General features: G+C 40.2%; 1 protein-coding gene across 2 annotated transcripts in view; it reads right to left on the reverse strand.

Moving 5' to 3' along the window:
- arhgap46b (Rho GTPase activating protein 46b) overlaps positions 1 to 24,768 on the reverse strand; it is a 76,424-nt gene that overhangs the window by 26,865 nt on the left and 24,791 nt on the right. For both annotated transcript variants that reach the window (XM_053482377.1, XM_053482376.1), the window contains exon 2: positions 13,359 to 13,778. In XM_053482377.1, coding sequence (XP_053338352.1) covers positions 13,359 to 13,778 — 420 coding nt within the window. The remainder of the gene's footprint in view (positions 1 to 13,358; positions 13,779 to 24,768) is intronic.

Genomic DNA, 24,768 nt, shown 5'->3' on the forward strand with positions numbered 1-24,768 from the left:
CTGAAAACAAGCTCCAGTGAGCATATGCTTCTCTGCCGGCAGTGTGTGCCGAGCATGTTGTTCGCATGGCTGGGGATCAGTGGGATTCTGGGGAAAATATGGCCTGATCGTGCTGCCCTGTGGGATCGCCTGCTGGAAAGTTCAAAGGGTGCTTTTCCCTGGCGTAAACAGGAAATAGCAGCAGCGCAGTCACACTGGAGAGACTCAGTCATCAGAGGGTTTATGACTGATGAGGAGTTATTGCTGAGAAAACAATACTAGCGCTAATACACGCGCACATACACACCCCCGCAGCTCCGATTGGTCGAATTTAGGGCCAGCGAGAGCATTATTGCGTTTACTGTCTCGCAGACACGCTTGTAAAGTTCCTAAGCCATATAAATTACGCAAAGCTGCACGATAATATAGAAGCTCACCTGAAGTAAATATACAGTATATTTAAACAATTTAACGGATCAATTGAATTTTAAAGGACGGAAGTAAATTCAAATTCAAATTTTATTAGTCATATACACAGTCATAAACAGTACGAAGGTGCAGTAAAATGCTTGAACGTCAGCCCGTGACCTTAAAATAAACAGGTTACAATAAAAAAATAAATTATGGAATAAAATACGAAATAGAATTTCGAGAAATTTAGCTATAGAAAGACTAAAAAATATATATATATATAAAAATATAAAATATAGTGAAACTTATAGTAAAAAAAATCTATTTCTATTTTCTATTTCTAAGCTTTGGTGATACGAATGTACATATTTGTCATGCCAATAAAGCACCTTTGAATCTTGAATCTTGAACTAGAGAAAAGACGAGGTAAATTAATTAGCGCAGACGTGTCACCAGAGGAGACGAGGCGTTTCTCAGCGTCTGGGTTTTATGGAGACGCTTAAGGAGATTAAGGGCATTTAACCATTAGTGAGAATTTAGTGACATTAGTGAGGAATCTGAATTTGATTCATTATTTGTGCTTCGTTCTCCGGAAGACTTGCCTATTTGATGTCATCCGTCGGCACCAACAGCGCGGAATTTTAATGGCAGTTCTAGCAATTGTGTGGAAAATAGCTATAACGAATCATCTGGCTTTCTTCCTTTTTTCTCAACAAATACGGCCGACGAACTGCTTGCCATCTTCCAGAGCAAAATCCCAAACATAAGTGATTTCTCCTAAAATAACATCTAGTGTTTGAAATTAATGAGTGGCCGCATAAATAGGACGTGTTTTACCCCAGATATGTGAGCGAAAACATACTGGTGTGCACATGTGTGCCGTTTCACTGGACAGGCGCGTCTACGTTCGAGTCAGATAAAAGTTACTTATGTTATGAATGTAAACCCTCATGAAATGCAAACCAGATTTGCCCCCCCAAAAAATGGAACTGAACAATACGGCATGTAATGTGAACGTAGCCAAACTAAAAAATATTAGAATGACAGCATATAGTAAGCGCCACAGTTTTTTATTGCTTATGCCTTTGGATGCCTGGATGGAAAGAGTCATATTCCACACTGCAGGGTGAGGCACACGGCAGCTGCAACAGGCTGGGATACAGGAGGAAAGAAAGAGAGAGAGAGAGAGAGGATCGCATAGGCCAGGAATTTTCACGCTTTAGGTTTGGGCAAAGAATATGAGGATTCCGAGATTCTGTGACAAGTGACCAAAGAAGCCTGATTTAACTCAGACACGCTGACTTTACTGCACATGAAGTCACTTAGCGTATAGCGCTGAAATGCAGCGGTCACTAGGATGATGGTGCAACTGTATTGTGAGCTGAAAACAAAACTGGCAAATAAGAGAGAGTCATGGCTAGTGCCATTAGGTAATGTGAAGCTATAGAACACTCACATTAAAAGTGATTGTATGCCTCATGGGTGGCACGGTGGTGTAGTAGTTAGCACTATCGCCTTGTACCTCCAGGGTCTGGGTTTGATTCCTGTCTCTGTGTGCATGGAGTTTGCATGTTCTCCCTGTGCTTGGTGGGTTTCCTTACACAGTCCAAAGACATGCAGATTAGGCTAACTGGTGTTCCCAAATTGCCCGTAGTGTGTGAGTGGGTGTGTGTGCCTTGCGATGGATTGGCACCCTATCCACTCATGGACCCTAAGCCTCCATAGGCTCCAGACCCCCGTGACCCTGAATACAGGATAAAGCGGTATAGAAGATGAGTGAGTAAGTGTATGCCCTATCCTTTCCAGACTCCTTATTTGGATTATGGACACTGCCATCTTCTGGTTATTTATTTGTTTTCAACACACACACACACACACAGGGAATGTACATGTACTTTGGCCGTCAGCTGTGGTCATTGGAATGTGTTCACAGAAGACGAAAGGCGATATTTCTTCAACGTGGGCTTAGTGAATCAGGTTCCTTAACATAAACCCAGTAGGGGTATGTGTGTGACATTCTGTACGTGTGTGTGTGTGTGTGCGAGTGGGCAAGCAGGAGTCACATGCTTCTTTGTTCTTATCTTCCCGTCTTCCTCTCTCATTGTCTTTCATTATCCTTTTTAGACCTGTAGATAACAGCACACGTAGCTCGACTGTATGGAGGGAGAAGTCTAATTAGTGTTTAAGTCAGACGCAGACTGGGTTGTAAGGAGCGTCCACTCATTTCTTTCCAGTCGACCACATCAACACTCCCAAAACCAAGAGAGTTTTGAAATGCTTTGCCAGGGCCAAAATATCAGCATTAAGATGTAAAAAGACGATAGAGACATATTCCAGTAGACCTGCAGTTATAACTGTAGTCAATATTAATTCTACAAAGCACTGACCCAAGGGCTAATGAAAAATATTTAACATTTTTTATATCTTCCATTTATTATTATTACCATGAGTTTAGTGACAGATCCTAATTAAATCTATTTTAGTTCCAGTAACGTTATCAAATGTGGAAAAGTTCAAGGTGAGGTGAACACTTACGAAATGCACTGTAGTGTGTGTGTCAATATTGCTTCTTTTCCTCTATTCCCAGGGTCAAACCGTTTAACCTTTGTCCCTTAAGCTGACCTTATTGACCTGATGTTGAAACATGAGCCGTAAATGTGCAGCACCGCATATGGCTGATTTCCCAGGACCTTATTCAGCCTGGACCACTTAGCTTCTCTTCAATCTGTCACGTTCACTCTATACAGGCGCATCTGCCAGGATCTAGGACACGCCGCCCTTAATGTGCTAATAAACAGAATTCTTAATCAGGCTGATTAACTGCGGTATTACGTTACACAGTTCTGCACGCCACTTAAAATGAGCAAAAGTTGAAAAAGTTGGAAAAAAACAAAGTTTTCACATTGCTCTAGTGTATGACCAAATCACACACGCCCAAACATGTGCACATACTGTAGCGTTCATGTCATCATCCTGAGTCGGTGTGTATTTAAAAATACAGTCACTCATGTGTTTATAAAGAAGAATTAAAAGATGCAAACTTTCTGAAAAAAATACAACAGAGATATTTAAATGCGATAATCGTTTAACTAAGCTGTAAAAATGGAGAAGCTTAAATAAATTTGAGGGCGTGGCAGTTACGGTGAATGTCACATGCTTGGCTTAAATTCTATATCACTTGGATTGTTTGTTTAAACCGACAGACTAAAGGCATTTTTCACTTCACCTGCTACAGGTTACACCTGGTTGGATTTCGTGCATGCTGTACATCATGGTGCTCTCACCACCTTAGATCATGAACTTCTCTAATAGGCACTTAGATCTACCTGAAATGAAACCTTGATTGACGAATACACTTGAAGGGAAATGAGTCACTTGTACTTATGTACAGACATGTGTTAGTGCAAGGAGAGGGGTGTTGCGTGTTCGCGTGTAGCACCAGTCAGATTGTTAACTATATAATGAATTGTGCATGGGTAGTCAAAATCAGAGACACTATGAGTTTTTTAGTGACACGCTCATTCACGACTAAGAGAAATTTATCGCAGGCTCTCGGCAAACCAGCGTTTTCTTTATGGATGGAAAAATACCCAGAGAGAGAACCCAACTGGACATGCAAACTGACTCAGAATCAGGATGGATCTAGAGCCCACGTTCTCAGTACTGATCCAGGATTACCTCCTGTCCATCCAGTGTTTACCTTGTTCTATCACACCAACTTCAATTCATAAAAAAAAACAACAATGGCAAATCTCTGCATCACATTCATATCCACTACAGTTATATAAGCAACGAGAAAAAAGAGACGAGAGCGATGGTGAGACTCGACCACATGCACCGTCTGTATCGCATCTCCTCTTCCACAATGCAAAAAGTCTAATATTTCCCTTTGACATTCCCACTCAGGTTTTCTTATATACAAATCTAAATCTCATAAACCTACTTCTCTGCATCTGAAAGAGGTTACAGTGGACAGCAGATGGGTCCGCGCCAGCAAGGCCTGGGCAATGCAGGAAAATATGGCAGGAATTCACGCTTTCATAAACACAGCTGCCTATATCAGAATCTAGAGACGTTTAGTGCGGATCCTTTTTTTTTTTTCTTCAAAAAACACAGAGCCTACTACGGCGAATCATGATGAAATGAGCGTATCCTACTATTTAGGCTATGTGTTTTCTCATCAGCGCATTTGGCTCAAACTTTATTAGCATGACTGTTTTACAATAATGCTGCATGCAATACCATTATACCACAACACCAGCAGCAATTACGCAGCATGGCTTCGACAACGGCGCCAATGTGTTCCTCTGTGGAAGATTAATTACACTCTCCTGCCTCGTGTAAACTGGAAGAAGCCTGGGATTTTCTCATTTCATTAAAAATCTTCTTTTTGTCTTGAAATCTTTTACAGTCCAGTTAAATGAAATATAGCTCTAATGAGCCAAGTTATAAAGTGTAATATAATACACCATAATGTGTTTGCAGGGTCACTCAATCTTTTGACATGAATGACAATGATCGAAATCATATGTTATCGGCTTCACATGTACCACATCTCAACCCGTATGATCACCTAATGAGGTAGTATGATCACCTAACACTCAGTAGTAACACATTACTAAGCCTTTTCTTTTTCTTAAGTAAACTGAACTGAAATGAGTTTATAGTAGAAATGGGGGAAAATTGATTCCATTTTATTTTTTTAATTGTATTATTTTGTGTGGACTCAGCAAAAAAAAAAAAAAAAACCAGCAAAAAAACATTTTACTCTTATAATAATAGAGATGCACCACGAGATCGGCCTGTGAACAAGACTGACTGGTCTTCAGTTTTATTGTACCATAATACTGCTGATTCCCATCCCTAGTTTATAGTATCCAACAACACAGACACACTATTTGGGTAAATCTCTAACATTAAGCAAATTAATACAGTAAACTCATAATCATTAAAGGTCCCATATTTTACTATTTCTTTAACTCGTTAAAACGGGTCTTAAATCTCCACTCAACTGAACAACCTTTTAAAAAATGCCTTTTCTTTTACCTTTAACTTGTTACTTTAAAAATGTATTTCACTCCTCTTTCAAATTTGCCATTTCAGTATCTATGTAAATGAGGTAATGCTGAGCCACACCCTCAGAGAACAGCGAGGCTAAGCAACTGCTACAAGGGGGGGTTTGGGGACTTATCTGAACCTTCTGGCTAGACTGCTAATAAAACCTGTGTTTTTCCGGAAGGAAAAAGGGTTTTGATCTAATTCCATATTTTGCACATGCTGATGATTAGATCAGTTTTGCAGCCCTGGTGTATATTAATACCGAGGCATAACTTTTGTAGCTATATATAAATCTGTGAGCTCAAGAATGCAACTGATGCATCATATTCGGAGTTCCTGTGCATTACCAATACTTTCTTATGATATGTTTGATTTATTGCATATACACAATCTTGCACAACCAGTACCTAAATTGCATACGATGTGTCGCATACGATCTGAATCGTTCTTCATTTAAAGCACATGCAGCCGTCACTTGACTTTAAACAGTGCAGTTAAGCAGAGAATAAATCTGTGCAAGTGGCCGATAAAGTACAGCAAAGTCTCAAAGGGGCTTCAGAGAATGAAACAGCACAGCTCAAACAATGGCGCAGATTCATGAGAGAGGGAAAGTGTCTGGTGCCAAACTGACTGCTCATTGTGCCTTTTGGCAAAAGAGTATGTGACGGACACACATGCACACACACACACACACACACACACACACACACAGTCGGCTTCCAGCCAGTTTTAGAATCAGTATGTTAAAGAAAAGGGGTAAAGGGTGACCAGACTGTCACAAGACAGAAGGCCAATTAATGGACATACGGACACACACACACACACACACACACACACACACACACACACACAATACTACACAAGTTAAGTCTCCACATCTACAAACAAATGCACACACACATACACACACACACACAGAAACCCTTTTAGAAATGAAAGGGCCTGCACTGGGGAAAATTAGATACTCAGCATCTACATCTGCTATAACTGTGTCAAATCAGGCACTCGGTCCTAACATGGAGAAACCTCCATATAAGTACAAAATTATTAAAATGTAAAAGGTATTTGACATGCTGATCACGCTAATGTTAACAAACAAAACAAACAAAAGTTTGGTTAACAATTACATTTTATTTAAGTTAATTTTAAGGCACAAAATATACAAACCTTCTTATCTTCTACAATGCCCTCCCAATCTGTTACAAACCCCTCCTACAAGCCCCTCCCAATCTGTTACAAACCCCTCCTACAAGCCCCTCCCAATCTGTTACAAACCCCTCCTACAAGCCCCTCCCAATCTGTTACAAACCCCTCCTACAAGCCCCTCCCAATCTGTTTCAAGACCCTTTTAATGTTTTAAGCCCCTCCCAATCTGCTACAAAGCCCTTTCAATCTGTTACAAACCTCTCCCAGTCTGGTACAAGCCCCTCCCAGTCTGTTAAAAGCCCCTCCCAATGTTACAAGCCCCTCCCAATGTTTCAAAGTCCTCCCAATGTGTTTCAAACCTTCCCAAACTGTTCCAACACCCTCCAAGTTACAGGCTTGGTACTTGTAAGGTACTATATGTCCCTGTCTGCTACAAGCTCCTCTTGTATTAGCTGGCATTAGCTGATTCGCATTTGCTATATGCCTCTCCCTACCTGCTACAAGTCTGTCCCCATCCTCTACTAGCTTCTCCTCACCCACTACGTGTCTTTCTATAACGTTTGTAATTCTTAGTGTAAACCCATTGTCGTTATGCACGCGGTCTTTAAAAAAATAAAGAAACAAAGATGTGATTGGCTGATGACACACACACTCGGTTACGACATGTTAGTTTATCACCACACACAAGGCCTAGCGAGAGGATTTGTCTCTGACTGTAGAGTAAAAACCCATCGGTCGTCATGCTGGAGGTCTGGACCTGCTCCAGCACCAAGAGTAAGGTTGCTGAGCGTCGTCACTAAGCAACATCAGACCCTCAGCTGAGTATTCAGTGACATCGAAGAGACCAAAAGTGACAAACTAATGGACTTTGTTCTAATAAATGAAGCCTGCATTAAAGAATTCCAGCACATTACACAATGAAAGACATTCATTAATTAAATTAAACAACACTATGAAAACACTGCTTCTAAAAACTAATACTGACCAAAACTTTACTGCACATACACACACCCACAATCTCAGCAGGTACTAGTTAAAGGATATTCATAGATGGAAATCTTTAAATTCTTCATAGCACACAAGCCGTGCCCAAAACTGTCACACCCTGCTTCATTCCACAAACAACATGCTCTGGACACTCTTTTACTAACCCAGCCCCTCACACACACACACACACACACACACACACACACACACACACACACACACACACACACCTCACTCATGCGTGACTATGAGAGAAAGAGAGAGAACGATGGAGAAAGGCTAAACGATGCACCCCATAACCTCAGTGAAACAGTACGTGGAGTACACTTTGTGTTTGTACACACAACATCCAACAAAAATGACATAGTTGGCAAACAAGCCTGGTACATGCTTCATCCGCCACTAACGTCCGAGCGACAGAGAATACGTTACGCTATGTTTATGTGTGGTGTGTATTGTGTTAACAACTGAGAGTGTGTGACCATTTAAGGCTGATTCCATTAGCCAGGACAGAAGCGCTCCCGCTGTCCTCTCAGTCCAATACAGTACTTTTGATTGTCTCCTCAATCCCTAAAATGGTTCTCGTTACTACCAGTAGTAGAGTTTGAAAGGCAGCTGGTTTCTCAATCGCTCGGCATGTTTGGAAAGCAAGCAAGATGACCGGCGTGCCGTTATTACTCTTATTATTCCTTACATGTGGAAAAACGTGTAAAATATTTACATGTTTAAAACAAACAAAAAAAAAATTTTAATATAATTATAATAACTAGAGAGGTACATTTTCTGAAAAAAATGTGAGTGATGCTTGTCATGGCAAAACTCGGGGTCCCCCATATCTCTATGACAATGGGATCCAAATGTGTTAAATTTTATAGTTCTACGAAATTCTTTCTCTGCTCTAGAATGTTAAAGTTGGTCTCCATGTCAAGTCTATGGGATTTCTTTTGAGGTGGTTATCCGCCCTCTGTTGGGGCAAATTACTGCACACCCCTTATAGCACCCCATTCCCGAATAAGCCGCACCTCATCTGACATCTCATTCAACAACAAACTGCACGGGACTAGTTACGCGCCAAACTTTTGTACGGAAGAAGAAGAATTAACAGAAAAAAAAGAATAATAATCCTGAGAGATAACAATAGTAGTGCTTCGCAAGCAACACTAATAATAATATTGTATAATAAATAATAAATGTTCCCTCCAAAGCCATGTCCCCAAAATTCTGCATGTATGTGTGCTGTCTAGGCAAAAGCACTAGCGTGTGTGAGACGTGGTGCTTTCTGACTTCACAAGTAACCTGGATGCATCTTGACCCAAAGGATTTGATGTTGAGGAGGTCATACTGGTGCAAATTCCAAGTTGAGAGAGTTACAGTGTTATGCAAAAGTTGTGAGCCACCTCTCATGTCTTTCATTCAATTTAATGGTCTTCTTTCAATTATTTTTCAAATTGAGTTAAATTATGTAGATTAAATGAAGAAATAGGGACAATATTTTACTTTAACAGGTTGCAACGTGTCTACTGTAAAGATATAATAAAAAAATCGGTTGTTAATGTAACAACCTCAGCAGCAACCTCACATTGTGTGACTGAACTAAAAACATTCCTCTGAAATAGGTGCAAAAAAAAAAAAGTCCTTCACGATGCCTGGAGACTTACTCCTCAAGACTACATTAAAAATACAAAGAAAGCCTGACTCTTTGGAAGCAAAATATGAAGAAATTATGGCGGTCTCAAGACTTTTCCACAGTACTGCACAGTCCCTGCTTTTTGCCCGGGTGGAGATCGGGAATTATGAGTTTCGGCAGCATTATTTCTGGTTATTTGTTTACAGTAGCAGTTAATGTTGTGAAACATCTGCAAGACAAATTAGTTCCTGTTAATATCAGTTACACTATAAGTGTAAAAACCTGTCTTGTTTCTTTCTGTTGACAAAAAAGGCATCTTGTCATTTCACTAAGAACCGAGAAAGTGTAACATCCTCAGAGATTCCTCTATAAATACTAAGTGAGCAACTCCTTTAGTTTCCTCAAATCTGTTTATTAGACTTTAATTAAAGAGAGTGTCAAGTGAGCTGTTACTATATAAACGATAACGCGGTTAGAAAAAAATCATCAACACATTTGGTCCAATGGAGAATTCTCCTATATCTCCTATCTCACATGACCTGTTATACAGTATATTCGTCCTACAGTATATAATAGGTCATGTGAGAAACTTTCTAAAGGTAATTTTTTTGAATCCTTTGGGGTATGTATGGACGTGCTGGTGTAGTTTATTCAGAGGTGCTGACAGACAGAGGAACAGAATATAAACCTCCTTCTGTTCTCTCACTCCATCTCTCCATCCTGAGGTGTTTCTCATTCCTTCAGACCAGTCTTTCTCTCTTACAGCTTGTCTTTCATTTTACTTTACATGCACACACACACTACAAAAACACACCCCAGGTCTTACTCACACTTCTACTGGCCATATATAGACAGAGATACTGACTAAGTGTAAATGTCAGTGTGTGTGAGTGTATAGGATAAGTATTTTCATTGTTTCTGTTATGCGCTCCCAGCCTAAACCCGCTCTTACACACTCCTGACAACAGGTGGGAGTCACCAACAAACTGAAATAAATTTAACCTGAAACCGGAAGACATTTATTTTTCTATCTATGAACTTCCTAATTCCTGTGGAGATTTCCTTAGCCGGGTCTGAATCAATGTAGAAATGAGGCTTGAACGCAACAGATTTCACTGCACCTATGAACGCGTATGTGTGTGAGCAAGGGCACGGCTGCATGACATGGAATATGTTATGTGAAAGAGCCAATCAGAATTCACTTTGTTCGATTGGTTGGGAGGGCTGTGTGTGAAGGCAAATGATTTTCTTTTGTAACTTTTATCGTAGCGAATTCTCACCTACCTCTCTCTTAGGACACTCTCCCATCAAGAAGGCTACTGTCAACCACGCAAGTCTATCAAGTACTTCCTCTGACACGCGTGAAGCTACTTGCACAACGTTAAGAATGACCTAACACACTCGTATCTTTCATGATCTCTTCATGATGTATTATAGATATGCCACTCAGGAGCATGCTTTGTTATCTTAATTGTAAAATGAAAGATGTAAGAGCTATATGTCATAACTTTTTTTTGTAGCATGGTATATCGAATTCCAATATATTCATTTTCATTTCACATGTAAGAAAGTTCTTCACTGATTGTAGCTCTGCTTTTAACACAATCCTGCCTAGCAAACTGCACGGGGTCTCAACTTCTCATTGCTCAACACCGTATTGGACTTTTTGAAGAAAATGTACACAGACAGTCCGGTTTGGCGAACTCTTTGTCCGTATGCACTGGTACCCCACAAGGTCATGTGCTTAATCCACTTCTCTCCACCCTTTTTACACACGGCTGCTTTCTCTCACATTCCTCAAATTCCATCTTCAAACATGCTGATGACATGACAGTGCGTTTCCTCATCTCTAACAGTCATGAGTCAGAACACAGGGGTGAGATGCAGGAGCTGGTGCATGATGCAACAATAAATAAAAACGGCCTCAAGTAAACAAGGGAGATGGTCGTGAACTTTTAAAAATCCTACAAACCAATCTACGAAAATGGTGACGCAGCGGAGAGGGTCACCTACTTGAAGTTTCTGGAACTGATGGTCACTGAGGAACTGTGCTAGGGCATCAACCAAGTTTTTTTAAGTTACCCTAGAAGCTTCTGGTAAATTTCTCATCGAGAGTCCTCATACACTGCTTGCCATTGTGGTTTAATAGCTGCATGAAGCCAGAACAGCACACCCTCCAGAAGGTGATGTAGGAAAGCTCATCAGAGGCCAGCTACGTGACATCTGCACAATCTTCGCCTCCTGCTGCCTTATCTGTTTCTCGATTCATGACCAGCTCAATCCCCTGTCCTCAGGCCGGACATACAGGCCAATAAAAGCACAGACTACATGCATAAAAACATTTTTTCTTTCTTTTAAGCAGTCAGACTGGTCAACAAAACATTAGATATCATTTCAAGTATGTGTGTAACATAGAGAGCATATTTGTATGTGGGAATTAGTGGGTGTGTGCGTGTATGTGCATGCAATGCCTACTCTGACTTTTCTAAACCTCTCTCTTTCTTTTCCTCTCCTCTGTGATTACGGAGCCGATCGCGAACCTCCACCCTCCTAAAATCCCCCTTTAAATCTTCATTCACTTTTAAGCACTAAACAAACTAAAACAAGGTCTGGAGTTAATTAAAGTTAACACTGCAACAATCTAAGATTTGCATCATCAATTTACACGTCATTTGTTTACCGCACAGTGATCAAAGTAATGACGAAGTCTGCTTTTCTTCCCCACTGGGTTATCATGTGGAGTTTTTAAATAAAGGTGCCGAAACCATTAAACTATTCTCAGAATCTGAGAATCAACTACTTTATCTGAGAAATGTTATTTCAGACTCCACCAATGCTTCAAGGCCAAGACCACTGCTAGCCTCAAGATACAACACAACTGCTTTGGCTAATACCATTTCACTTAAATTTCTTAGTCATTTTTAGACATTCAGATACGGCTACAGTGTGTGTGTACAAATTTTTGGGATTTCCTGGGGTTCGGAAGGCCCCAAGTTCAAATCTCACAACCACCAAGTTGTCCCTGTTGGGCCCTTATGCATTTGGCAGACACCCTTATCCAGAGAGACTTTATCTCATGAAAAGGACCCTTAGCCTCAACTGCTCAGATTTGTTGTGAAATCATATAAGGAAACTCCTCCTCGAAGTTGCTGCTCAGCACTGCTGTTCTCTCAAGTGTATGTTTTATACAACAGTTCCACAAACACCATTTAACCAGTTATTTTGCTCCGCCAACACAATATCATAACTAATCAACTGCGAATGGCGGAGCTGCCGACAAACAGATAGCGACTGACAGGTAGAGTAATTAACAGAGGTTAAAGTTATTTTAAATTCTTACTGGCATTATGTAGCCAAAAGCTAAAGAGAATGACCCAGTCCTGTAACTTTCTTTTTATACTCCTTATACTTCTTTTTATTCCTATTTAGAATAACAGCACTGTTAACTCCAGAAAAATTACATTAATTGGAAAGCTAGTGCAAATAGAATCTTCAGTTGATTGTCACACACACACACACACACACACACACACCAAGCAGTTGAAAGAGTTGAAGAGTGATCTGCAATTTAGCCTTGTATTAGGAGCTAGTTAGCTTTTTAGCCGTAAATAAAACAGCCTAAATGAGGCGATTCAGAAGTAAGACATAGTGTCGTGTAAGATGACAAACGTTATCAGATGCGTTTTCTTGCTGAAAGTGCTTCTTTGAATGGTTTTAAATGTGGGTTTTGGCAGACAGTTGCTCTCTCCTCGGTACGGTGGTGGACCAGACAGACCCACTATCACCCTTACTGCAACCGACAGTTAACAGAACATCTGAGCTGTAGAGTCGTCCATATAATTAAACTTCCCAGTGCTGTTACCGTCCATTAGCACCAGTCATGAATCGCCTCTCATCCAATCAGATTACTTGGTCGGAACTAACTGTTATATAAAAGAGGGTTATTAAGTTGTTAGAGATAAGATTTCACAACCTGCCTATATGGTTTATGAGCCACAAAATACATTTCTCAAATGAACACCTGTCAAAATACGATCTGGCATACATAGTTCAGTAGTATGCCTGTTAAGTACTGTTTGTTTTTATGGTCTTCATGAATTACCTTGCCTTATGACAGAAATAAGGTTGTTTACATCTCTCACACACTCACCTGCTGCCCTCGTTCTTCTTCTCCAAACTGCCCCCTCTACTCTTTAACGATGACGTCTCCCTGCTGCTCTCTCGTTCCTGAGACATGGTTGAGCTGGGTAAGCCCGCTGCAGGTACAGGAGTGTTCCTGCCGCTCTTCCCGTGCCCCTTGAGCTCGGCCTCGGAGCACTTCTTGATGGCTTGGAGTTGTGCCAGCGGCACGATGTCGCAGCCCTGCGGCCGGTGCCACACTGTCTGCTGGCTGGTGGAGTTGTAGTAGTAGAAACGGTTGTTGTTGTTGTCAAACAGCTCCCACCACTGGTTACCGTCGGACTGGCGAACGGTCACGCCAGGAGGTGCCTCCCAGCCGCACTCGCCCGACGCCAGGTTGACGTACATGCGCTCGCGTGAGCGCGGCTCCAAAATCTCCACCCAGTCAGACCTGCATGTGCGGAAACATTAGAAACATGGTCAGGAGCAATAATAATCTAATAATAGCGGATCCAGTCCCAGCTAAGGGCACTGTTTTTGGAACGTCCCCGCTTTGTAGTCACCTTCAAAAGCACAGCAGAGAATATCAGCTGCGTTCATGATGCAGTGCTATGATTTTGTCAAACTGATAGACCCTATCATTTACACAATGCCCATAATGCACTGCTTGTAGGGAACTCTGAGTATGGTACCATTGTGGACACAGGGCTTGCTAATCATTACAAATGACTCAAATACTGCACATACTATAATATTAAAAAAATGATTTCACATTTCATTTAAGAGGTAGCATTTAGGAAATGAATCCTGGTCCTTTTAGACATTTTAGCAGTTTTAGGTCTATAATGGACCTGGAGACATTTTCTATTATATCTGTGCCCACTGGGTAGTTAGGAAAAGACAAAAACACACACATTACAAACAACCCTTATTTTCAAACAACTCTCATTTATTTAACGACAAACTGTGACCTGTATACTGATGGGAACGTCTTCAGTGATGACATTATAAAACCTGCAGATAACACTTTCCCACAGTGCAACCCAGATGGTGCGATGAATCTGTTCTCTCTCTTACTCTGTGTGTGTGTCTGTGTGTGTGTGTGTGTGTGTGTGTGTGAGAGAGAGAGAGAGAGAGAGAGAGAGAGAGAGAGAGAGAGGCTGGAGTGTTCCTGCAGCTAAAGCGGGCAGGCAGGAGTGGCCGGGCATGGTGCCCAGGGAAGAGCCCCGTCAGCACATTGACATGCTGGCAAAAAGCCTCTGAGTTCTGTTCCTGTAATATCATCTCACTGAGAAGCACAACACTCAACCTGCAGCTTTACACTAACACACCTGTGTAACCCTCATACAGATGGTCACCAGTATGCAGAACGACAGGCTCTCTCTCTCTCTCTCTCTCTCCTTAGGTCAAATACTTAGATAGATACATAGATAGATAGATATACTGAGATATAGATAGATAGATAGATAGATAGATAGATAGATAGATAGAGTGAGAAATAGATAGATAGATAGATAGATAGATAGATAGAGTGAGAAATAGATAGATAGATAAATAGATAGATAGATAGATAGATAGATAGATAGATAGAGTGAGAAATAGATAGATAGATAGATAGATAGATAGATAGATAGATAGAGTGAGAAATAGATAGATAGATAGATAGATAGATAGATAGATAGATAGATAGATAGATAGATAGATAGAGTGAGAGATAGATAGATAGATAGATAGATAGATAGATAGATAGATAGAGTGAGGAATAGATAGATAGATAGATAGATAGATAGATAGATAGATAGATAGATAGAGTGAGAAATAGATATATAGATAGATAGATAGATAGAGTGAGAAATAGATAGATAGATAGATAGATAGATAGAGTGAGAAATAGATAGATAGATAGATAGATAGATAGATAGAGTGAGAAATAGATAGATAGATAGATAGAGTGAGAAATAGATAGATAGATAGATAGATAGATAGAGTGAGTGAGAAATATATATATATATATATATATATATATATATAGATAGATAGATAGATAGATAGATAGATAGATAGATAGATAGATAGATAGAGTGAGAAATAGATAGATAGATAGATAGATAGATAGATAGATAGATAGATAGATAGATAGATAGAGTGAGAAATAGATAGATAGATAGATAGATAGATAGATAGATAGAGTGAGAAATAGATAGATAGATATATAGATAGATAGATAGATAGATAGATAGATAGATAGATAGATAGACAGACAGATAGATAGATAGATAGATAGATAGAGTGAGAAATAGATAGATAGATAGATAGATAGAGAGATAGAGTGAGAAATAGATAGATAGATAGATAGATAGATAGATAGATAGATAGATAGATAGATAATTACAATCTGGGTTGTGTGATGTTTATTAACATGTTAAGCCACAATTCAAATTCCCAGCACCTGTTCAGGTCTTTCTTTGTGAATTATTGAGAAACACACACACACACACACACACACACACACACACACACACACACAAAGAAAGGCAGACTATAAAACAGTTGCTGTGGTCAGTCATGGATTCCAAGCTCCATCTCTCTGTTGCGGTCCTCTCTCTCTCCCTCACTGTCTCTGTCCAATATCAAACACACATGTGGATCAGCGCAGTGTGATGTAAGAGCATTGTGTCTATGAGGATATCTGACAAAAAACAGCAGATACAGCTGCTGAATATTTACTCAATTATCTAGCAGTAATTATTATATTCCAAGAGATTTTGTGGTGCGAAAGTATCAGACTGCCGTTTTTTTATTCTCGACATCGTGGCAACATGGCAGCTGCGTTGTCTTTATGACACCCAACGCCAGTCTCATAAATGCTGAGACCACTCTACCCCAGCTGCCCCACTCTTTTCTAAGTGTCAATTCCAGGCATCAAACACTCTAGGGCTGTACTTTCACTCTGCAGAAGTGTATCAGTTTCAGATTCTGAGTATTTGCTACACAACAAGTTGGCTGCAGTGATCTTGTGATCTAAAATCAAGTCTTTGGCAACCCTTATTAACGGTCCTGTCTTCATCAGAGCAGTGTGTTGCTGCAGTTCACAATACTGTCCACTAGGAGCAATAATAACTCCATTGCAGCAACAAGCGGCAAGAAAATCCGTTTAAACTGAAGAGAAAGCGAATGAGGATTTTATTAAGTTAAACATTTGCTGAAAGGTGGAATGTTGGAACTCGGCCACACCTGCCAGTCAGAACAGTCTATACAAAGTTCAATTGTAAATGTGAAACCAAACCAAAAATATTGATGATAAGGCTCTGAACAGATCAGTCGGTGTGAAAGGCATGCATCTCAGCTGGCTGGATGAGCCATAAGAGGCAATAAGGCTCACAGGGTGCTAACCTTATCAAACAGGAAACTGTGTGTCGTGTGTTGTGTTATCAAGCATGCAAAGTCTAATAAAGCCATTATTACATTCTAGTTGCAGGCACAGCTCACACCCCAACCTTCAAACTCCAGTGTGCCAATGCTAATCAGTGCATGTAGGCCAGGTCAGTGCATTAAAGAAGGAAAGATTTCTTCCTTCTCATAGAGGCTCGGACGCAGAGACTAAGTTATTTCAGCACTCGGCCCGTCCCTCCCCCTACAAGGAGAGCCATATGGTCAGAGATAATCCTGTGGCTCGCTTGGTCTGATCTCATCTCTGACCTCCAGCTGGTGATTCTTCCTTCACCCAAACCCTCACCCACCATCCTAACACGTGACCCACTGCATAGGTAAATTGTCCCCACCCAACACAAAAGCAGTCACGTAGACAAAAATTAAACAGGAATAGAGAGAAAGAGAGAGAGAGAGAGACAGAGAGAGAGAGACCATAATAAACTATAAAATTTTTGTTCCATTACAACACATTTTTTTCTTTTGCTTCATATTTGCCTCGTGTCTTAAATCTGTTTTTACTCTGCTTATTTTCTTAAACATTCTACAAGCAGTGTTCAAGTCAATCTGGGACTTTTGATTGTGCAGAATAACAGAACACAATTATAAGAATAAAAAAATACTTTTTTTCCTAAATGTAATCCCCTGCTACACTAATGCACTTGTCCCAGCGTCTCACTAGGGCTTGGATAGCATCAGGGTGGAGAGTTTCCCAGTACGGCAGAGCCATGATCAGACGGCTCATCAAGTTCACAGGTGAAACGCTGGCCTTCCAGGAACTTCTTTAAAGGCCCAAACATGGAGAAATGTTTGAGGCCTTGGTTTGAGGTCAGGAGTGTACGGGCGGACGTGACAATAACTCCCAGCCGATTTCCTGCAACGTGTTGGTGAATGATTGTGTGTACAGTGTACAGTCCCAGCTCACTGACGTTACGAGTGGGCTCTGTGCCACCTCGACCGTGATCTTCATTTACGGATGCACGGACTTCTTGGAAACCTTAGCGGCGTTCAGATATTTAACTCCAGCTATGAGTCACATCACAGTACTGTACTTAATGTCTTCTGTAAATGTCAATCAGTTTTATGCCATCATTCACGAGTGAGTTCATCACAAGTCCCCGTTTGTCTTGAACACCCCATGTATGTCCTGCCTCTTACTGGTGCACCAATTTTTTTTTGCTTTCCATTTGAAATACAAGTCAGAGTTTGGCAATTAAACAGTTACTAAAAAATAAATAAAATAAATCCCATCATAATCAAACTGATCATCTTAGACTTATAGCTGAATTATGAACAAACTCCGGGAGACGGCGCCCCTTGAGGCTCATCATTGAAAGTTCAGTTTGTACAAACTAAAGTTAAACAACAGAACAATGATAAAAAAGCCATAGAACTTGGGTGATTTTTTGACATTTAGCTCTGTGTGTGTGTCTGCCCACTGTGCTCTCCCCAACAAGCAGTTAGTGGCAAAAGAAAACTTCCCACGCTCTCTCTCATTCTCTTTCTCTCTCACACACACAGTGAGAGGCTTTTGCTGAGGCACAATAGCTGTGGGTTGCATTTCAGACAGCAGTGCCCCACCGACCTCATAACTCTCCCCGAGCCTCCAACAAAGCGCCCATCACCATGACCTCATCACCGGGTAATGCTCTGAACAACATTTTTCTGGCCTTGTGTCCTAGGAAAGACCGAACGCACTGCACATTGGCAGGGTTTATTTTGAAAAAACTTTGCGAGAGCAGTCTTAGGACCATAATGATGACATTTGGTATGAAGTTTTTAAGCCTTGCTCTGGATGGATGCTTTTTAAAGCTGTTTTTAACCATATGTTATAATAACAATGCTCCATCTGAGCTAAAGCAGAATAACAGACAGATGTACAATCTCATTAACAATTTGATTTATTCTCCAGCTTATTCTGTAGTATTACATCTGTAGCTATAAAGCTAAACTAGAGCTACGACAGTAATACTAATAAGGAAGTAATGTGTCCAATTCAAATAAATTAAATTTTATTTGTATAGAGCTTTTAACAATGGTCAACGTCTCAAAGCAGCTTTACAGAATCAAAAGAAGATTAAAGAAAATATTTATAAACCAAAAATGATCAGATTGTCCCTGATGAGCAGGCCAAGTGATGGTGGCAAAGAAGAAGTCCGTGAGAGGACAATAGGAAGAAACCCTAAATAGAACGAGACTCTCATTTAAGTGATAACGGATAGCAAGAATTGTCATATTGATGTATAGGTTGAATGGTATTTCTAATTTGCCCATGGTGCGTGACTGTGAGTGTTTATTCCCTACAGCGGTTTACACATTAACCAGGGTGTCCCCGGCCTTGTTCCCCTAGTTTCCCAGGATAGACTCCAGGCTCCCCGCAACCCTACACAGGATAAGCAGGATACAGAGTGGAGAGACAGATGTTTCTTTGCCCTGTTTTGTTCGTACTGTAAGGTTCATTGTTCGTATTACCACTGTACATCCTTTGTAAGATTGTGCTAAAACTCATTTTGAGCCGTTGTGTCAAATATGTTCCCAATTAAGATGCCTAACAATCTGCCTTCTCTACATGACTGACGATTTCGACAGTACTTCACAAATGTCTTAGACTTCCACATTTTGCAATACTATATTTTGTCTTTTTGGTCCCCAAACAAAGATTAAATTATTTAGAAAAGTGTTCAGCAAAGTCACTATTATATTTGAAATACTTAACATCCAATAATCAACAATCCCAAGAAACAGCATGATGTGAACCTGAGACAGGGTTGTAACGCTAAATACTGAACTAGGCATCTTCTAAAATGTTAAGCCTTTCTAAACAAAAAAAACCTCAGCACCAGATTTTACCCAGAATGCCTCACAAATCACCGTTCAGAAATTGGTAAGAAATGTAAGGTTTCCCAAACGAAGCTTGTTGCTGTGCTCATGTCCGTCTGGCTGAACAGCTAATCGGCAAAGCTTGTAATACAGATTAAAATCCATAGACGGATCCTGATAAAACACTACAATCAACAGAATTACACAATAAAAACATTAAAACATTAAAAATGTTTTAATTTATGTACATTTATTTATGTTTGCAATTTTCGATTAAAAAACACATTTAATAAAAAAAAAATCCTCACTATTAATAGGAAAGTAAATCGCTGCTTGGATGCTCCAAATAGTGGAATTTTGTTGAGGGAAGTTCCCCTAACCGGCATTTCCGTGCACATGGAGCAGGGAGTAAGGGGCGCCCTATAAAGTACACTGTGGAATGAAACGCAGTCGATGAGATTAGACTAGGCAACGATAAGGAAAGTGGGCGGGAAAGAGGTGGAGTAACAAGCGTGGTATTTCTCCTAAACATCTTTTGTTACATGGCCGCATATTGGTATGTGATATTCGCATATTTGATGGTGCTGATCTTTCCTAAACCTTGGTGCAAGCCTTAAAATAGTGTAGCGTATTCTGTGGGAGTTGGAGTTCATGCTAGGTGAGGAGTGAACGGAGAGCTGCCCGTATACTCACATTGCTTATTATATTATACCTCAGAGGCTATACTTTACATATGTTTGTAGTTAGAAGCAACTGACCTCAACCGAGTTACAACACAGCATAAAATCATTCCCAGGCTCTGACTCTCTCTCTCTCTCTCTCTCTCTCTGTTTTTTTTGTCTTCATAGCTTAGCACAAGCAGGAATCGTTAAATATTTTAGACGCATGATTCAATTTCGAATATGTTTCAACGACACTTTGAGATACACGTGTTCTCCAAGAAGAGGACCTTGTATGTGACTGAGAGAACATGATGAGACATGTCTACACATGCCAGACTCTCTTTCTCACACACACACACACACACACACACACACGTGCTGAGTGAAAGAAGCCATTTTCAAATTGGTTCTTAAAGAATGAATTTTTCCAGGAAACTTTCAGTGACTGCAGTTTCTGTTTTGATCCTAAAACTAAACGATATTCAAAAATGACACAAGTGCAATCATTACTTAATAATGACACAGTGTTCGGACGATCCGTTCGCACTCTTGTGCAATCGGGTAGATTGTGCGTGTTAACAGTAGATGTGTTGCAAATGATTTCAGAACAATTACATAAATTTTGTCGCATGCAAAGCAGAGGGAGTGAACAGTATGTAAATCATATTTCTGGCTGTGCTTTTGCTCTTGATAACTGCAACCAGATTTTCTAAGAGACTCCCCAGGAAGAGTCCAGCTGAGTTTGAAAAATGCATATAACTAAACATATAATTAAACACGCATATAATTGAACTTAATGTAAGCTCACATCTCAGACACCCAGGCTAGATTATTTGCATTATGGTAAACACAGCCTACCTGACCAAATAATTTGACGGTGATCAGTCACAAATCCAACTACAGACCCAACAGTTAGTTTAGTTAGAGTGATGCAACACAAAAGCGTTTAACGGATTGACAATGCCACCACCATGACCCTGAGTGACAGGATGATGTACTGTATATACTTTCTTCCCTGTCACTCACACTGTCCTATCTGTGCTCAGGTATGCGAAAGAGGGTGGATAGCGCTGGCGTGTTTCATTTACGGCATGACGGAGTGACTTGAATTTTATCTCATTATACCTCAGAGTAGTTAAGGGTTAATGGCCTTGTTCAGGGGCCCAAAAGTGGCAAACTGGGGTTGTTGATGTTTGCAATCAATAGTTGAACACCTTAACCACTGAGCTATACCTGCTCTGTTACCCTGCGACAGAACAGATGAGAGATGTATCATATGAGGATGGCTGGTGTACCTGTCTTTGAGGATGATGAATGTGGTTTCCCGAACCTACCGAGCGGGTAGCTGTAGAATGAATGTTGAGAGATGGCTGATGGGTGGAAAAAATTCCTTCACCATCACTCCCAAAATTACCTGAGAACTAAGGTTAAGAACTAGGCACAGCTGATTCATACCATGTCTGGGTACGTTTGTTCCGCCTCCCCGCTCCCCTGTTGGCCGAGTAAACCTGTACGTCTACACTCTCCCAATACACTAGGTCGCAGTATGCAGCTATTTGGTTTAAGAGCCTCCAATAAACACAAAGTAAAGAACAATAAAAGAAAGTCAAATTTCATGCCGAATATTATTGATATTTCAAAAAAATGTTGACCCTCTAGCGCTTGCCTTCCTACTTCATCAGCTATGTTTGTATGTTCAGGTTTGGCTGGCTTAATATTTGATTCAAGCTGTTTACAAATACACCTCTTTAAGCTGACTTGAGCACCCTTATTCATACCTAGGTATAACATGGAGTGGTTACATTTGTCAAATGTACTAAAGTTTGTGGTCAAAAGTACTGAGATCCATGCCTCATCCCAGAGAGTGAGAAAGCACCCAGGGGGCACCGGGATCGTTTCCGAGAACACATTGTTCCATGCTCTGGAACTATGCCTGGATCTGGTGGGAAAGGTGGTCTCAAGATACAGCATATTTAGGCACGGATTGAATCAGATATGGAAAAATAATAATGGGAACGCTGTCCAGTAGTGGAGGTGGGAGCAATCCTTCCTGGGCACAGTTCAAATCAAAGTTAATAAAAAGTAAAAAAACGTACAAAAACCTTGCAAAAAATAAAAAAAGTACAGTGTGATGCCTTTCACACAAATCTCCATGGCTACTCCACATCCTATTCAACTCAATAGGGGATGATTTAGAAAGTTGCCTAAGAGGTCAGTTGCCAGAAGGCAGGATGATACTCAGTTTATATTTTCCATTATTACTGTGTAACTGGAAACTAGTGTTAGGTGACAGGTTTGGTTCCAGTGAGAATCAAAGAATCAGAGAATTGGGCAATCATGAAGAACCCAAAACACTCGGTCTTAATTAGTAGAAAAATACGCAACATCTTCCTATTTAAACAAGTTCATGCTTTTAGTTTCACGCACCAAATATGAAAATCTGACCAAAAACTGACACTTGTGTGGCACTAAAAAAACCTGTATCACACAGTAGAACTGTTAGGAGCCTCTTATTAGTCACTTTAGTGTGGACTTTGTGCTTGTTTTAATGTTTTAGACTAGCAGGACTTATAAAATATAAATGTTTTATGTTTGTGATAAGTTTTTCAAAATAATTGAATGAACACACACACACACACACAGCTGGTGGTCTCGCAGACAGATTAAACTGTAATGGAAACAATATTTTTTTTTGCCCACCCACTCACTAAAAGACATGGCACAGGATCACATAAATTTGCATCTGTTTTGTTTTATTGTGTGGTCAGATGTTAAATGGTGCATGATTTGCACTGTGTGTGTGTGTATGCATCTGTCTGTCTGTCTATAATCTTAATGAATGCCTGATGTAATCACATTGAAAGTTATCTCCTGATATTCTCACAGTGTGCGAGAGAGAGAGACCCATTGGCTCAGCTGTGATCATGTGATGCTCGGCAGACAAAGCACATGCGTACTACTCATATATCAAGATCTCGCTCGTTTATCAAGTTAAAATTTATTTTAAAATATTAGCTCATATCTTTCCTATTCACTATTTATTAATTTATTATAGTTTTTTTTGTATACGTATGGTCAACATGTAAAATGAATTTATCCGACATGGAATGTTAAAGGCGTTAAAACATGAATCTATACTAACATGAAAATGACATGACTGAAGAAGCTGATGGAGTCGTAGTCACATTATGATACACACACCCACCCACACAATGTATTACTATTAATAAGTTAGAACTTCCAAGGGCATTAATATATAGTTTTTTATCTTTACGTATAATGTATGATATTTTTAAAGAGTCTAGAACGCTCGTCTAGTTTATTCCGGTGTGACTGGCTTTTACAGTTTCTTCTCTCTGTCAATGTGAGTTTTTCTTTTCTCTGTCAAGGCTGGAACAAGTCATAAATCATTATCATTATCTAGCCCCTGGGTAAGTAAAACCGCCAATGTGCAGCCATGTTCTGTTTGCTTGGAAAACTAACTGACTCTGAAAGTTGTGAATGAACGTGCAGAGAAGTAGTACTACAGCTTTTATTTCCTTCAGTGTCGTCATGCACACCTGTGTCTTCCTGACTCAGAATGACTGCCTTTTATCAGTGTAGATGAAGCCGCTCAGCAAGGTGAGCAACGTTTGTGAGGAAAAATAGAGATGTAAGATATGATAAAATACATATCATGATTTTTGTGGAGACATCTATGATACACAATGTGTATCAAGAGAGGCTGTATAGGTGTGCACACAAACTGAGTTTACTGATATGTATTGCTTACAAACATACATTTAACAGATATTTTAAAGTTAAAATTTTTTTTGTTTTAAAATCACCTTATCTGCTTCTGATGTATAAATACAAAAAGAAAAAAAGAAAGAAAATCATTGCAAACATAATATGAAGGAGGGCTGGGCGATAAAACGATAATGATATGTATTGCGATAGACACGTGTTCGATATCAATAAAAAATGTGTTAGATAAACCTCCTATAATTTTTATTCTTTGTCGGAAGAAAACAGAGATCGCAAAGCTAGTTTGGTTGCTGTCATGTGCACTCGCTCCACGACCAGCACTAGGACCCAGAAGTAGTACGGTCGCGATTCAGGAACGATTTAGAACGCGGTGTTAGCTTCTCCGCTTTATTTTGTCATTTCTCGCGGCAGCGCAACAGCCCGTTAATTCATGCCCATGCAGTGATGGGAAAGACAAACGAGTCGATGCATTTCCATTCTTTCATTTTCTGCGTTGTCAGGCGATATTACAAACTTCCGGGTGGATTCCGTACTTAAATCAAATAATAAACTACTAAAAGAAAACAGGTTCAGGCTCTATATTCCAGCTCATCTCACATTTCCGCGTTCACACACATTGGACTGCATTACCCACAAAGCATTCCCCGCACTGGACTACACTCCCGTAAACAGCTGCCGTAAAATCAACCTCTCTCCCGCAACAGCGGGTATAATTGTGTAAACTCTTGCTCTCATGTAACAGTATCACGTTTGGTTGCGCCATGTCGTTGTCTCATGCTGGTC

This window comes from Clarias gariepinus, chromosome 22 (assembly GCF_024256425.1).
Source record: "Clarias gariepinus isolate MV-2021 ecotype Netherlands chromosome 22, CGAR_prim_01v2, whole genome shotgun sequence".
In the NCBI taxonomy this organism is placed as follows: domain Eukaryota; kingdom Metazoa; phylum Chordata; class Actinopteri; order Siluriformes; family Clariidae; genus Clarias; species Clarias gariepinus.